Source organism: Asparagus officinalis, chromosome 1, assembly GCF_001876935.1.
Source record: "Asparagus officinalis chromosome 1, Aspof.V1, whole genome shotgun sequence".
Taxonomy (NCBI): Eukaryota; Viridiplantae; Streptophyta; class Magnoliopsida; order Asparagales; family Asparagaceae; genus Asparagus; species Asparagus officinalis.
The window spans coordinates 122,929,335-122,947,364 of NC_033794.1; the positions used below are offsets into that span (position 1 = coordinate 122,929,335).

General features: G+C 41.0%; 1 protein-coding gene across 3 annotated transcripts in view; it reads left to right on the top strand.

Annotated features, from left to right (window-relative positions):
• LOC109829114 (LEAF RUST 10 DISEASE-RESISTANCE LOCUS RECEPTOR-LIKE PROTEIN KINASE-like 1.2) overlaps positions 1-17,427 on the top strand; it is a 31,243-nt gene extending 13,816 nt beyond the window's left edge. For 2 of the 3 annotated variants that reach the window (XM_020396540.1, XM_020397836.1), the window contains exons 2-4: positions 8,468-8,509; positions 8,903-9,166; positions 16,224-17,427. In XM_020396540.1, the coding sequence (XP_020252129.1) occupies positions 8,468-8,509; positions 8,903-9,166; positions 16,224-17,128 (1,211 nt within the window). In that variant the 3' untranslated portion in view covers positions 17,129-17,427. Of the gene's footprint in view, positions 1-283; positions 1,401-8,467; positions 8,510-8,902; positions 9,167-16,223 lie in introns of those variants that run through there. The other variant, XM_020397142.1, reaches the window with a different exon arrangement.

The following is an 18,030-nucleotide window of genomic DNA, read 5'->3' on the forward strand; positions in this document are numbered from 1 at the left end:
TGCGCTTAAACGTTATTTAGTTGAAGATTAGAGTAAACTGCTATTTCTCTAATCACCCTTTAATCGTTTGCAAATGTCATTGTAACATTAAAACAGCACCTTTAGAGTCAAATCCGCACAACTTGGTCAATTGGAAACGTTTTTGTAATACTTAATGATTGTGTATTTTAATAATCTAGCTGTTTACAGAGAATTACGTGAGTGGACTAAGCCCACACAATAAAAAAACAATTTGATGTGTCAATATAAAAATATTAGTAATTATATATTATATAAAATTTGGATTTTTTTAAAAAAAAAATTCTTGAGGTTGTCAATTTGTCATGATTCGAGATATACAAAAATCCAAAAAGCAAAGCAAGTCCCTTGTGCCAAAATTTCCATCACTATCCCTCCCACCAAAGCACACGGCCCTTTCACGGCCTCTCAATTTGGTCCACTCGAAAGACGACCTCATTAAAATTCCCAAACCACCCTCACAAATCTTATCCCCTTCTCGAGCATTCAACCCCTTTCTTTATGGTTTTTTTGACTTTCTCTGTCGCCTTTAAAAACGCGCTGCAGCCGTCTCTTAAACAAAAACAAAGTCTCCCAAGTTTATTCCTAGTCCAACGCCGACCAACCCCCAATTTAACCCCCCCAAAAAAATTAAACAATCCTTGTATCATCTCTCAATCCTCAAATGAACCCAAATCTCTTCTCCTCTTTCGTCTTCATTTTCTCAACAGCCTTAGCCTTTGCTTCTGCTGCTTATGATCCCCCAATGAAACCTGAGCAGTACCCAAAAATGGACTGCGCTCCTACAAGCTGCGGCAACGTCAAAAACATAACATACCCATTTTGGGTTGAGAAGCAACAGCCTTCTCATTGTGGGTTCCCTGCTTTCAAGCTCAGATGCAATGATCAAACCCCAATTCTTCGAACGTCCTCGGCTGACTACCTAGTTCGAGAAATTTTCTATGAGAACAATTCTCTAGCGTTAGTCAATTCAGCTTATGTGTCCAATCCTTGCCCAGTTCCTCACTCCAACTTGTCTTTCAGTCTCACTCCGTTTAACGTCAGATCGGCGAGTCGAGATCTTGTTTTCTTGTTCAATTGCTCTCCTGAGAGCAATTTTTATAGGGTTGGTTGTGGTGCTAATGATACATTTGCTTGCTGGGGTGATGAGCTGGGTAGTTTTGTGAATTGTGAGAGGGTGATTATGCCGGTTGTGGACTATTCGAATGGAGGTAATGTGACGGATTATGCGAGGATTTTGGGAGGTGGGTTCGTTGTGGAATGGACTGCGCCGGATTGTGCAGAGTGCAGGGAGAGCAATGGGCAGTGTGGGTACAACAATTTGAATGATAATTTCATGTGCATTTGTCCTGATAGAGCCCATTGGAGGAGTTGTCAGCCAGGTATTGTATCAGTTGAGCAATATTTTGATCATTGATTTGCCTGTTTTATTTGTTGGTTTTGATGATTCGGGTACAAAAGTCAAAAATAAGAGGGAATCATTTTCCAATTACTCTCGATAGCGGGTTGTAGAAGTTGAACTTGACAGTTGTTGCTTAATGCTATGTTTCTTTAAAGGGACTTTAAAATTAACAGTGAGACCGGGGTTGTCTCATCCTAAAGGTAGGAGAAAATACTTGCAAGCTTCCGCGTCCGTAGAGACATTCCAAAATTAAGGGCTCCAGGCTCCTAATTTCATGCAATCGAAGTTTGAATACGCATCAATAGTTTATCACTGAAGTTATCCCCAGTAACCGTTGACAAAGCCGTGGTCGTTCTTGCTTCTTCTTTTATGAATGATGTGCTCAAGTGTTTGGTTGTTTACATTTTTTAACTTTGAAGTTCATACTTTAAACATCCTCAAATAGCAGCTACTCCCTACATTTGATTGGTCCTTATCCTTGTTCTCTTCCTACACAATCTTTTATTCACATGTCCATGTTAGAATATAAAATTATAACCGTCGAGCCTCTCAACACTTATCTCAACTTTGGAGTTTTGATGTAATAGCATGGACGCAACCCATGTTCAAATCATGCTGGCTATGAATTCCTAAGAGGATTTCAAAACAAAAAAATTGATGCCTCTATGCGAGTCCAGGTTTCTACCCGTAAAAGGTCCCTCAACCCGCGAGTGCATGCTAGAATGTAAAACTATAACCCTCAACGTGCTAAGATGTGGAAATCTTGGTATAAGTATTCTTATTTCACAAATATTGTTCCACCAGAACACAGAGAAAGCTTTTTGATTGAATGCAAGAACATCTTCTCACTATTCAGCCAATTTGAGAGAGTTATACAAATCAAGATTGAGTGATAAGTCAATATGCACCTGAATCAGATAGCATTTTTCTTTATGATTTACAATTCCATTAGGTCATATTTATTCTACCTGTGGCTTTCCAACTCTTAGATATGCCATTTTTCTCCACGCATTAGAGGATCATGAATTTTTCAGGGTCATGTGAGCTTCAACTCCAGTCCGTCTTAGGTTTACAATTTCTACTAGTGGAATGAATTGAAGAGCACTTTATTATACAGCCTTCCTAATTGCTTGATTGCTCAACATACTTTATTTGAGTGGCCTTTGTCACCTAATGAAGACAATGTGAGCTTTTATGTGCTATTTGCTGGTTTCTCTATTTAAATGGAGCCATACATCGATAGCTTCAACTGGCAGGTGACAAAGAAGAAGTGCAGAAAATCCCTGCAACTATAGTATCATCAATACATAGATTTTCTTCATCACGCATTGCATCTGAAAAGTGACTTCAAATATCGCTTTCTTTGACTTGGTCAAGAATTGCATCTGTAAGTCTTCGCTATGCATTCAATGTCTCCTTTTCTTTTTTGTCGAACATACAAAGAAACAGTTGGATTTCATCATTTCTTGGTAAATGTCTGAGTCACTCCTTTTCCTAGCCCTCATGCCCTTTGTCCAAGTCAATTATTAGTCTTCCTATTGGAGTCTCAGGAGTTCATAGCTAAAATCTGTAACTATAGACAATCTCTAATTTATTTCTCTTATAACAACGAGGAGATATAGTCCATATTACTGCAAATTATTGAGGAATGGTGTCATCTTCTATGACTCCTCTTCTCATACTTACATTGCCTTCTCTTCTTCTTTCCTTTCTTTAATTTCTTGTGTCCAGATCCCTGGAGATGTGATGGCGTTGAGTTTCCTCCCAATCAAAACACCTTACCAGATTCTTGTACAGGGCAACGTGGTGATGTTGGAATTTTATATCCTTTCTTTTTAAACACAGTTCTTCCATGCAAAGGCAATTATAAAATCCGTTGTGATTATGAAACCAACGGATCCAAACCAATGATCAAATTCGATGGTCGTGAGTATGTAGTGAAAGAAATCTTATACAAAGAGAAACTTCTCATTGTTCAGGATCTGGTTCTTGGGGATTACCTTCTTGGTAGACACTGTGGGTTCCTCTTTAATTTCACAAATCCCATCCCTAATTTTAGTTTTCCAACTGATTTACCACTTCAAAGCCCGAGCAAGCCTTTTACAGATTATGAGTGGGAGATTGATACCTTTTATCGCTTTTTCTTTCATAAGTTCGATGATCCTCATTGCATTGTCTATAATCTCTATTACTGGGAGTCTGGGATGAACCAATGGATCGTACTAATTTCACAACCAACTGCCCAGTAGCTTACACAACCTTGTTTGAGTGGGTTCTGTCATTTGGTGCGAATGATGGCACACTTTCTTTAAGATCTACTGGTTTCCTACAGCAGTTTGAACTGCAGGAGGATTGCTTGTACTGTCAGGTGACAGGAAAGAGTTGCAGTAGCGATAGTAGTGCAGGACATTCATCGTGTTCAAGTCAGGACTCAGGACATTTGCAAGCCCCAGGGTAAAAGTTGTACAGAATCTTTAACTTGTCGCGTCCTTTCATAATTCTTCTCTACTAATCTAGACTTTAATCTGCCTGCTTTGAATAATTAGGTTAATTTGTTCATATTTTGGACAAATGGTTTTGAATGTAGACTTCAGTTATCAGCGAGCTTTTGATTCGAATATTAACTGTATTATGACAGTTTTCTCCATTTGGTTGTTTTCAATCATGTAAAATAGTGGAAATCTTCAATTTTGCCCATAATACGACAAGTTAGTCACGAATTCTTTTTCTGTTGGAAATATATTTATGTACTTACTTAGATTTAGTTGAATTTCTTTGATGAACTACAATGCCGCCGGCGATAAGAAGATGCTAAATTGAATGGATTTATGAATCCTGTGACATGAAATTTATGAAAATTTCATTTTTCTGAACTGTGATAATAGTGATATGCACATAGTATCCTACTTTCAGGAGAGATTCTAGTGTTATGATTCCAAACCTTTGGTAGAATTAGTCTTGGTCTTGACTGGCCATAAGATTCCATCTTATCTTTCTTTTAAAAATATAGATCTCATGCATCTGAACTCTTACAAACAAGTTCTGTTATCCAAAGTTAGCTGCCAATCTCATATCTGTCCAATAAACCACTAAAGTATGTTTGGTTCAAAAGTTGCTTTCATTGTCATTGAATTTATTACAACTTTGGTCGTTACAATAAACTCGAATAAAATAAAAAGTTGAGCTTTTTATAAGATCTCCTTACACAATGAAAATAAAAAGTTTACAACTTTATCAAACAAACGCAGAGAGATCATTTATCGGTCTTCTGTTTGTACGGGATCTTTGCCTGTGTCGGGGGTGTCGATATCCGTGGACCGTCTACGGATCAGATCCGGTTGACAAAAAATTGACAGAGCTCCTACTTCATCAAGGAAGTATTCGCTTGAAGCTCTGAAATCGACCAAGCGAAATCAGTAGCTCTTCTCGAGATTAAGACCAAGCCTAATCTCGAGGAACGGACGGACGGGGGGAGATACGGGTTCAGATCATTCGAAAGCCTTCCTCTTTATGCTGAAGTTCGTCGGGATCTGACTTGCATTCGCTGTAAATTCGTGCTCCTTTGACTGCTCAATCTGGCAGCACCTCGCCCTCTTGATAATAATCCCCCCCAGCAAAATGGAGGCCTTGGAATGATATTTATAGGCCTCGGGTGTGGTTATTTGGATAAGAATGAGTGATTTGGCCTTATCTTCAGTTAACAACAACCTAACCACGTTTGTGGATGATATCAAGTCAGTTGGGAACCCCTGGAACAGATAAATCCTAAAAAAACCGCTTTAAAACCGTCGAAAACGCGTTTGGGGGTTGAAATAGCGCGACGGACTCTGCTGACTCGCGGGGGACGCTGGTTAGCAGGGTCTGACCCGCGCTGTCGCGGGTCCGTCGCCTCCGCTGAGTTCTTCTATTTTTGCGTTTTTTTTTCCGGGACTTGTACTTTTCGCTACTTTGGTCGACTCGTTGACTTGTACTCTTCGTTGCGGGACTGACCGTCGAACGCGTCAACTACTTGGGGCTGCACGCGTTGTTTGACATGCACGCGTTGATTGATGCGCACGTGTTGACCGACGCGCACGAACTGATTAGCGTGCACGTGTTGACCGACGCACGCGAGCTGATTGACGCGTGCGTATTGACCGACGCGCGCAAGCTAATTGACGTGCATGTGTTGACAGACGAGTGCGCGGGCCACATGGAGGTGGTTGGTGAGCGCACGGGACGCTTGGTTTGCTATTCTGGTGGCTGACGAGCGTGTGGGCTACTTGGCGTTGGCCGTTCTGGTGGTTCGTCGCCGCGTCATCAACGTTTCGCCGATTCGCTTCATGCGCTTGTCGGCGTCAGATAATCTTCTTTGACTCGGATAATCCGCTTCGACTTGGATAATGACGTTCATCGCCTTCTCTTTGTCCCGAGCTGTATTTGGGGATCTATAGGTAATTTTTGACGCCTACAAAGTATAACATAGGTTTCATATTTCAAGAAAAGAGAGATTTTCTTGTCAGAATAAGTGCATCTCAAATTTTTTCCACAATGAAAGCTAACTATTTAATGGACTCGTAGCTAGTGTCCAATGGAGAAGACTTTGACAAAAGACTGGCTACTATGAATCATTGTATTTACACCCGTCCCTATTTTCCTTTGATTATTGGTACCTATTGAGAAAGACACGTCTGCATAATTTCTATTTAGTTTAATAATTTTTTTCTTAGTTGAGACATGACTTCAGAAAAAGTTAGCTCATGGTTTATTCCATCTCCATAATCTTAGTGCTTTGTTTCTATGTGAGTGTGAAACTCTCTTAATTCTCTATGTAAAGACTTGTAATTCTACACGCGTTGGTCTTTTCATACCAAATTTTAGGCCGGTTCAATTTAGATATAGTTGGGTTTCTTCAAATTTTCCTTGCAACTTCTTTTTGTTCCTTCTTCCAAAGCTCTTGAAAGTTTGTCCTGGTGATAAATTGACTTTATTCCCAAAGGAAAGAGAGGGACCCAAACTCACTTCTTTGCCCAAATTTTCTTCCATCAACAAGTCCAAGTCAATAGTTTGCCAATGAAGGGAATTCATATTCCATGGTTTAATGACGTTCCAACTATTTTCTTGCTTCTCTTTTATAAGGCAAGAACTCAAGCGTCTAGTAATTGGACGTTCATATGCTTCTATGTTCAATGGCTTTTCCCTTTGTTTACTTAAGTCTTTTTCCTCCTTTTCTTACTTCCCGGCCTTTCTCTCTCATGCTCAAAGGTAGAAAGATGCGGAGATATTGATATCAGATACCCTTTCTTCACAAATACTACTCTACTTGACTGTGGAGCAATTTTGCACATAGAGTGTGATTACGCAGTACCGATGATCCAATTTAAGGGTATTGACTATAAAGTTACAAACATCTCTTATCCAGACAATGTAATCACGATTCAGGATCCGATACTCAGCGACTTCTTATTTGACACGCACTGCAGTTTTCTTTTTAATTTTGCAGTTCCCATCAGTTCTTTTGATTTTGCAAATCGCCCCAACTCTACATGGCCACCCCTTCTGTTGCACACCGGAGATTTATGAGTCTTTAGTCAATTTCTTTCATTCAACCTACAACTCGACTAGTTGCAGAGATTACAGTCTACTATTGGAATGAAACAGAGTATCTCTTAAATAATTTTAATCCTGCAAGCTGCAGTGGTTCCCGTAGCACGGTCTTTGAGTGGGCGCTTTCATTTAGTGAAGAAAATGGAAACATTTCTTTTTCACTAATATCTGCTGGCTTTTCATGCCGATCTGTACTAAGTAAGGTTTTAAATATCGGATATCGGGAAAATATCGGATTGCCAAAATTCATATCGGATTGCGGATATCAGTGATATATTGGGGATATGTGGTAAATATCGGAATGCTATAACAGATGTTTTCATATATAGTATAATGCACTAAAATGTAATCTTTACATACTTATGAAAATCTAAGCATACAAAATATAAATAATATATGTTTAGGATCACTAATCAGCATTGTAAAACAAATAAAAGCACAAATCAGTGCTGCAACATATGGATTGATTTTTTAAGGCCAAAATGTCATTTGATATAATAGGAAAATTATAATAAGTCACCCAAAAATTGCCAAATGCTGTATATTGTTTTGTGACAAGCCATATAAAAGCATATATCGGCCAACATATTGACTAATATATCGGTCATATCAGGGATATATCGCACAAAATACTCAAAAAAGCGGTAAAAGATATTTGGAGACTATATCGGTCGCGGCAAGCCCTATAAAAGGATATATCAGGGGATATATCCGGATATATCGGGCCATGTCGGGGATATTTAAAACAATGGTACTAAGCAAGTAATGCTTCAACTGTCAATTCACACAAAAGAACTGCAGTAGCAGTGATGATGTCAAATGCAAGTGTGAGCCTAGTTGCCTGCATATTGCAAGTAAGCGAAATTCCTTAGCTTTTGCCTCATGCGAAAGTAGTCTAGATTTTTTTGAAGTTTCTATTACCAGGTGATCTTTGACTAACCTGCACTTGTAATTCATAGTACATATTTTGTGAATATGCTATGAAATTTGATTATTACAAAGTTTTTAGAGTTCGGAGGATTTTGTCTGAGATAAAACTCTGTATGTGTGCAATAGTTTACAAGAGTAGAGAATTTTCGCTATGTTCTTCCTTACTATGTTGGATAGTTAGGATTAAACCTACTCATTTTGTTCGAGTGGATTATGTCATTCAACAGAGATAGCTGCAGTGTGCTTCTGGCTGTTGGTATTTGTCCATTTTGAACTTGTACTTGTAAATAAACCTTGTTATTAAGCATATAGAAGTCGTGTTTAAGTGTTGTTTAAATTATTGTTCTCTTAATTTTGACTATTAACTATCTGATTTATCAAACTATGTCTACAGGAGACTCTGTCATGATCATTGCTCAAATTGGGCCTTTTTTGTGTCAATCTTCTTTTGTTCGAGTTCTAAACTCTAATGTAAAGTTTTTATTTTTAATTATTTCCTTACCTCTATATTTGGTGTTCTTTATTTTTCAGATAAAGGAAGTAACACATCAAGGAACACAATTATCGGAGTAGGTAATGAACATAATGCTTTGGACCTCTTTTTTAATCTTAGAAAAGCTCCTCTTTCACTACTGATTATTGAAATTTAAGGCTATTTTTGATAAATGCGTCATGATGTTAAGGTGATTATTTAAGATAGCATCATACTTTCCTCCTTCAGACTTAAAAACAAGTGTAAATATGAATATCTGGTGTGATGATAGAGCATGATGGTTTTCATCTTAGCGACTATAATTCATAGTTTTCTTTCCATATGTGCCTCACCAGCATAAATCCATCTCCGTGATAAATTTCATAAATTGAAAGGCGGGAGTTTCCAGATTTTTTCCCTCCCCGTTTTCAAATGTATATCCATGTACCATCTATCTAATTATGTACATTTGTATATATTGTTTGTGATTACAGGTGCTGGTGGTGTAGGATTCTTGATCCTTGGATGTGTTCTAGTTATTTTCTTGTACAATCGCAGGAAAAAACAGCGTCAATCTAGCTCATCAAACCTCCTCTCTCGGAACACTTCTACGAAAATGTCATCCAAGAGAGACCCTGAATTAGGTGACGGAAATTATCGTACGCACATTTTCTCCTATCATGAGCTCGAGGAGGCCACCAATGGCTTCAATGCTTCCAGAGAGCTTGGTGATGGTGGATTCGGTACTGTCTACAAAGGTAATTCCTTTTTGACTCCTTCAACTGGTTCTACTTTATGACCATTTAATAGTACGAGATCGAACTTGGGCTCTATGATTTTCCATTAATTCTTATCCATGTCAGTTATTTTGCATTTCTTTGAGTCCATTGTTGCCAATAATTCACTCTATTTTCCTTTTAGAATCTTTCAGCACCAATGTTTCTGTAGTTACTGACAGAATTTCTGTAATATCAATTTAGGTAGATTGAAAAGATTCTATAATGTCTCTGATACCAGTTGTTGGGAATTTAACGCCTAAACCCCTAATGCAACAGAAACGCGGTATAGAAAAAAGTACACCAAGATTTAACGAGGTTCGGCAACTGCCTACGTCCTCGGGAGCCACACAGATAACTTTTTATTAATTAAACAAGAAATTACAATTTAGGAGCAGATCTTAAAACTGAGATTTCTCAAATAAACACTGTAGCTACAGTGTTAATAAATAAAGGGTATGAACCCTTACAATTCTCACTTGAGAATAAATGAATAACCCCACTTTATAAATCCCTCTTTAATTTCCTCTAGTTCTCTCTCTTCTTTAATCCACTTCTTAATCTCCCCTCAAAACAATTTGAGAGCTGGAGATGAATGAAATCACTGCTGTGATTTAATTGGAAACGCGACTGCGTTTTGGGGCTTCGCCGCCAGAGAAAAATCGGAGGAGAAGGGAGGGAGAAAAACGGCAGCAAAACCCTAGGGCCAAAGGGGGTATATATAGGTGGATTGAAGGGCTGGCGACAGCTCTGTCGCGCAGCGGTCAAGCGCGACGGAAAGGTCAGTCGAACATCAAGAGCAAGCGGGGGGGGTTTCGAACGCCGACTTTGAAGAGTGCCGTTCGCCGAAGTGTGCGTTCGCCGAAGGTGTGCGTTGCCGAAGGTTGCGTTCGTCGAAGGGTTGCGTTCGTCGACTTCGCCTGCGTCATCTCCGCCATTCTCGAGCTCGTCGGAGCTCCTCCGCCGTCGGAGGTTTGGTTTCCACCCCCAAATCTAACAATCTCCCACTTAGAGACCAAACTGACGCCAGTAGGCTATCTCATCAAGCTCCTCTCCTGTGTGGCTCCACCCTCATCATCTATGCATGAAAGCCAACTGAAGTTGCGCACAACTCCAGTTTCTGAACAGTCACCGTCTTTGTTAACATGTCTGTTGGATTCTTACTTCCTGGAATCTTTTCCAGTTTCAACACGTCATCTTCCAACAGGGATCTGATGAAGTGGTACCGAAGCGCAATATGCTTCGTTCTAGAATAAAATGCTGAATTCTTCGGAATTCTTCGCCAAGTGTATCGCACTCTGGTTATCACTGTGCAAAACATTCTTCTCATGTTTGAATCTCAGTTTTAACATACTCAACTTCTGTACTAGATAGGGTAACGATCTTCTGTACCTGTGACATCCAACTAACAGCTGTAGTTCCGACGGTGAATACATAGCCAGTAATGCTTCTTCGGTGATCGACTTCACCGCCGAAGTCTGCATCTACGTACCCTTGCACTTCCACCTCTCCCTTACTAAAGTGCAAACACTTCTGTGTGGTGCCTCGTAGATATCTCAGAATCCACTTGACCGCTTCCCAATGAGCTTTTCCTGGATTCGACATAAACCGGCTGATCACTCCCACTGCATGCACAATATCTGGTCTCGTACAGACCATTGCATACATCAAGCTTCCAATAGCTGAGGCGTAAGGAACCTGAGATTGCATACATCAAGCTTCCAATAGCTGAGGCGTAAGGAACCTGAGCCATACTCTCTTTCTCTTCTTCTAACTGAGGAGACTGATCCTCCGATAGACGAAAATGGCTGGCCAAGGGTGTGCTCACAGGCTTGGCGTTGCCCATGTTGAATCTCTGCAAAACACGGTTGATGTACTCCGTCTGAGACAACCGCAAGAACATTTTCTTATTGTCTCTCGTGATTTGCATTCCAAGGATCTTCTTTGCTGGACCCAAGTCCTTCATGTCAAACTCCTTTGACAGCTGCTTCTTCAAACTCCTGATATCCTCCATATCTGCTCCTGCAACCAACATATCATCAACATACAGCAGTAGGATGATATAAGCTGGACTGATAATTTTTGAAGTAGCAACAGTGGTTGGCGTTGCACTTCTGGAAACCTTCATTGTGCATGAAGCCGTCAAACTTCTTGTACCACTGCCTTGGGGCTTGTTTCAGGCCATACAAGCTCTTCTTGAGTCTGCACACCAGGTTCTTCTTCTTTTCTTCTGAGAAACCTTCTGGCTGGTGCATGTATATCTCCTCTTTCAGATCTCCGTGAAGAAACGCCGTCTTCACGTCTAACTGCTCGAGATGAAGATCTTCAATTGCTACAATACTCATCACGGTCCTGATAGTATTTAGCTTCACCACGGGAGCGAAAATATCGGTGTAGTCAATTCCTTCCTTCTGCTGGAAACCTTTGACAACTAGCCGGGCTTTATATCTTCTGGAACCATGCTGCTCCTCTTTCACCCGGTACACCCATTTATTGTGAAGTGCCTTCTTTCCCGTGGGCAACTCAGCTAGTTCCCACGTCTGGTTTGAGATGAGGGACTTCATCTCATCTTTCATTGCAAGCTCCCACTTGCTCGCATCTCCACACTGACAAGCTTCATCAAAGCTTTCAGGCTCCCCACCATCTGTCAACAATAGATAGTTCATGTATCTCCTGTTGGGTATAGGAGGACGAGAAGATCTTCTTAATATCGGAGCTGGTGCGTCGGGCTCCTGCGCATCATCTTGTTCAACAGGCTCTTCTGGCTGAGGACCCTCTGCATTGGGTTCTTCCGAGAGGTTAATCGGGACATCATCTGCATCTACAAATATTGACTCGCTCTCTGAGTCATCTGTCTTGTGCATGTCCTTGTACATCACCTTCTCGTTGAATATCACATCTCTGCTCCTGATAACCTTCTTGTTTTCGTTGTCCCAAATGCGGTAGCCGAACTCATCTTCACCATAGCCGATGAAAGTGCATTTCTTTGACTTGGGATCAAGCTTATTCCTGCCTTGATCACTAATATGCACGTAAGCTACACAACCGAAAACTTTAAGATGTGAGAGTTTTACCTCCTTTCCGCACCATACCTCCTCTGGTATTCTGTGCTCCAATGGAACCGATGGACCTCGGTTGATCAAGTAAGCTGCTGTGTTGACCGCTTCTGCCCAGAACTGCTTCGGTAGGCCTGATTGTACTCGAATGCTTCTGGCTCTCTCCATCAACGTTCGGTTCATTCGCTCAGCTACACCATTTTGCTGAGGCGTGCCGGGCACGGTTCTCTCCATTCTGATCCCGTGCTCATAGCAGAACTTCTTGAATCCGGTGTCTTCATACTCACCGCCATTGTCGGTCCTGAGCTTCTTTATTCTCAGACCAGTCTCATTTTCGACCATAGCTTTCCATCTCCTGAAAGCCTCAAATACTTCTGACTTATGCTTCAGAAAGTAGACCCACACTTTCCGAGAGTGATCATCGATAAAAGTCACGAAGTAGTGTTTCCCACCAATCGACGCAGTGGTGGTTGGTCCCCAAACATCTGAGTGAACGAGCTCTAGCTTCTCCTTCCTGGGGGTTCTGCCACTTGTCTGAAAGCTGACTCTCTTCTGCTTTCCAAGTATACATTCTTCACACATATCCATCTCCACTGACTGCAGTCCTGGGAGTTTCCCCTTTGTGTGCATGATTTTCATCCCCTTCTCACTCATATGACCGAGTCTCTGGTGCCACAGCTTTGAGGTCTCATTGCTAGCTGCAACTGAGATCGAACAATGTGCACCTGCTGTCATATACAGGGTACCAGTCTTCTTGCCTCCGGTAATTGTCATTGCGCCCTTTGAGATCTTCCAATCATCTCCATGGAAGGTCGTAGTGTATCCTTCGCCAGCCAGCTGGCCTACGGATATTAAATTCTTTCTCAGGTCGGGAATATGCCTGACATCCTTCAGCTCCCATACTGACCCGTTCAACTTAATTTTCACCACGCCTTTGCCCACTATAGCACACGGTTGATCATCACCAAGATATACGCAGTGTTATCGAGGCGCAAGGCGTAATGCGGGGCGCAAAGGTCCCTTACGCGCACCATGCACAAGGCGCACAACAAGGCGCGCGCCTCACTAACTGAGGCGCATAACTCAAATTAATATTTACCAACATCATAAGACAGAAACATATAAGCAACATATTAGTTACCTACATCCAAAATTATGAGAATATCAACTTAAATCATCAATTATGCTAACTGAATTTTTAAAGTAACAAAAAAGATACAAGAAACATGTATTTAAATCATCAAATTAAGTGATTAACAATTATGAGCATATGTTTATAAATTGTCACATAAAAAGACTAAGAAATATAATTAACAAACATGACTGTTTATAATTTTCTAGTTAGTATTCTTAATTGATATTTGCTACTTAGCATGAAAAGATGAAGAATGAATGTAACAATTACATATTTACATGTTTATAATTTGCTATTAGCATGCTAATTAGAGAAGGAAGTTACAATTAGCAAACAAGTATACTAAATTACTAATTATTGTTTTCTTTTTATAGGTTAAACATAAAAAGATGAAAATAGATTAGCAACTAGTAAGAAAGAGTATATTACATGATATAAATATGTAATTATGTAAATTATTTAAAAAAAATAGAAGAAAGAGTATGTTACATAACACAGGTGCGAGGCGCACGCGAGGCGCGAGCGAGGCGCACGCGAGGCGCGAGCGAGGCGCACGCGAGGCGCGCGCCTCGCTGCGTGCAACGTCCCGCCTCGCGTGCGGGGCGCATTTCGCCCAGGCTGAAGCGCCCCGCGCCCGGGGCGTGCCCGGGGCGCGCGCCTCAATAACACTGGATATACGTATCCAAGTTTTCCGGGGGTATACTTCTCGAAGAATTCTTTCTGAGAGGTAGCATGGAACGACGCTCCTGAATCTAACACCCAAGATTCCTCCTTGCTCTCCAAAGAGCATATCAATGCGTCGTCTCCTCCTGAAGTGGAAGTGACATTCACCTCTGCCTTCGCCTCCTTCTCTTTCTGTGCACTCTTGCACTGATTCTTGTAATGCCCGGTCTTTCCACAATTCCAACACTCGATAGCCTTCGAGCTGTTGCTTGAATTTCTTGATTTGGACCTCCTGTCATTTGATCTACCTCTGTAGTTTGATTTTCCTCGTCCGTTTCCTCTGGTTGAATTTCTACTTCTTGACTCTGTATGCAATACTGAAGAGGTTGTAGCTTCACCAGTCTCTCGCCGTCGGATCTCCTCACTGAGAACCAAATCACGAACGTCGCCGAACTTCAATTTTTTCTTTCCCGACGAGCTACTCACAGCTGCGACTGTAGCGTTCTAACTCTCTGGTAGGGAAGATAAAAGTATCAACGCCCGAACTTCATCATCAAACTCAATCTCAACTGAACTCAATTGGGTTGTAACCGTATTAAGTTCATTGAGCTGTTGTGCTACTGACGCGCCTTCCGCCATTTTCAGATTGAATAACCGCCGCATCAAATGAACTTTGTTCGCGGCTGATGGCTTCTCATACATGTTTGAGAGTGCTGCCATAAGACCTGCCGTGGTCTTCTCCTTCGCTATGTTGAACGCAACATTGCGAGTCAACGTCAATCTGATAACTCCGAGGGCTTGTCTATCCAGAAGGTTCCACTCTTCTTCCTTCATGGAATCCGGCTTCTTCCCCGATAGTGGTTGATACAGATTTTTCTGATACAGATAATCCTCTATCTGCATTTTCCAGAATCCGAAATCTGTTCCATCAAATTTCTCAAGTCTTATTTTCCCTTCATCTGCGGCCATGGCTCCCACTTGAATCTGACTTCCTTTAGACAGTTTCACGCTCTGATACCAGTTGTTGGGAATTTAACGCCTAAACCCCTAATGCAACAGAAACGCAGTATAGAAAAAAGTACACCAAGATTTAACGAGGTTCGGCACTGCCTACGTCCTCGGGAGCCACACAGATAATTTCTTATTAATTAAACAAGAAATTACAATTTAGGAGCAGATCTCAAAACTGAGATTTCTCAAATAAACACTGTAGCTACAGTGTTAATAATTAAAGGGTATGAACCCTTACAATTCTCACTTGAGAATAAATGAATAACCCCACTTTATAAATCCCTCTTTAATTTCCTCTAGTTCTCTCTCTTCTTTAATCCACTTCTTAATCTCCCCTCAAAAAACAATTTGAGAGCTGGAGATGAATGAAATCACTGCTGTGATTTAATTGGAAACGCGACTGCGTTTTGGGGCTTCGCCGCCAGAGAAAAATCGGAGGAGAAGGGAGGGAGAAAAAAAACCGCGGCGAAACCCTAGGGCCAAAGGGGGTATATATAGGTGGATGGAAGGGCTGGCGACAGCCTGTCGCCAGCGGCTAAACCTGACGCAAAGGTCAGGTTCGAACGCAGAGTTCGGACCCCCCCAATAAATCGTCAGATTCCTGGGGCCTAAAAGGAATGGAGAAAGGAGTAGAGAATTTACAGAAAGTCTAAGGGCTTAAACAAATTTCCTTTCCAAATTTAAGTCCTAGAGCTTTTCGTCTCCTTTTTTTTAATTACATTTTTCATTGTTTTGTTCTGATGCGTGCATCTTTCTTTCCTCTGAGTTTCTCTACAACCATGGATGTTGAGGATGCTATGGCGATCTCACAGAGCAACATAGTATCTATCACAGGACACCACTGGATTGGATTGGCTACTTCATGGGCAGTTCACTTATTTTATATGTATTTAAGACACCGCTAGAATTAGGATAGGATACGACTAAAGATGATGATCCTATGAAGCGCCCACTTCAATGGTCTTATAAGTTAAACGATGACATCACTGGGACAAAATCCTGGCTTTGTCACTGCCTTCTCCTGTGGGTAAATGTTTGAAAACAACTAGGTTAATGTTTGAAAACAACTTATATAATTACTATTAGGCAAACTGGAAATTTCTTGTAGTCTTGCATACATCCTCCCTTTCTTACTTGAAAACTGTTCAAAACCTGATACCTTCTCCTTTTCCAGGTAAACTCAAGGATGGACGAACAGTTGCAGTCAAACGCCTTTACGAGAACAACTATCGCCGACTTGAGCAATTCATGAACGAAGTTGATATTCTCTCCCTTCTACGGCACCCGAACCTTGTCACCCTCTACGGCTTTTACGAATTCGTTTCTAACGGCACCTTGGCTGACCACCTGCATGGCGCCCTTGCGTCCAAAGGAGCACTCCTGTGGCCTACTCGGATGTCCATTGCCATCGAAACCGCCGATGCCCTTGCCTATCTCCATGCCATCGAGCCCCAAATCATTCACCGTGATGTCAAAACCAACAACATCCTTCTCGACAGTAACTTCCATGTCAAGGTTGCAGATTTCGGTTTATCGCGTCTATTTCCCCTCGACGCTACACATGTGTCCACCGCTCCACAGGGCACTCCAGGATATGTCGACCCTGAGTATCACCAATGCTATCAGTTAACTGACAAGAGCGATGTCTACAGCTTTGGAGTCGTACTGGTAGAACTCATATCCTCAAAGCCTGCTGTGGATATCAGTAGGCATCGGCATGAGATAAATCTGTCCAATATGGCGATAAATAAGATACAAAATTGCCAGATTGATCAGTTGGTTGACCCTGATCTCGGATATCAGACACATACTGAGATCAAGGGAATGATCAACCAGGTGGCTGAGCTGGCATTCCGGTGTCTACAGCCGGATAGAGATATGAGGCCTTGCATTAAAGAAGTTCTTGAGGTTTTAAACGGAATCGAAGGTGGAGGACACAATGGCGATAAAGAGGTGGAGGTGACTCAAGTTCAGGCGAAGGAGGAGAGTCGTTTGCTGAAGAACGTTTCACCATTTTCGCCGGATACAGTTACAGAGAGATGGTCGAGCGAGTCCACAACACCTAACACTAGTGGTTAAGGTATATAGCCTGTATTTGCATTTTGTTCGTTCAGAATTGTCAGTTTGATTAACAAATGTAGAGTTGAAGCTTTTATTGCTGTAGTTGATGAAATCAAGAGGAATGTACATAGTAAATAGAGTTCCAATCACAATGTTATGTATACATATATATAAGTTTTCCGGATTTTTGGTTATTTGATGGTACTATTAGCCATTTTTATCTGTAAATGTTGATCGCTTGGAAATGTAAACTTCGAACTATCAGCCATTTTTATCTGTAAATGTTGATTGCTTGTAAATGTGATTTTCTAAGAACATACCGTGGTGTGTAAATTTGTTCTGTGATTCAGTAGCAAGTCAGCCCATTGAAGTCTTCATCTGAGTAACTCACGTCTTCTAACTCATCAAATATAATTCAGAACTTAGCAACCTGTGTTTGGGTAACGCGCGTTTCATCACCTACCATCGGATCAGAAAAATAAGGCTATGATACCATGTAACACAACATGGAACTTATAATCCTGAGAATCCACAAGGAATGCTCTTCGAAAAAAAACAAGTAACATCCTCCAAATCCACGAATAATTTCAAATCCACAAAGAAAAATAATATAAGAAAATTTTATTGATAAAAGTTATATAATCTACCCATACGATTTATGATTCTTTTGCTTAAATAGAAAAACAAAGACTGCTCCTAATAGAAATAGAAACCCTAAAATAAGAAAGAATTTAAAACTATCTAAAAGACTCTCTATTGTTGAAAACGGCGAAGAAAAACAAGACGTACACAGGAGGAGGCTCGTCGGTCGACTGATCGGGTTTGATCAGTCGACCGGTTCGATCGCGAGAAAATTATAGGGAGTTTCGGGTCGGTCGACTGATCGAACATGATCAATTGACCGACAACATGCACACTAC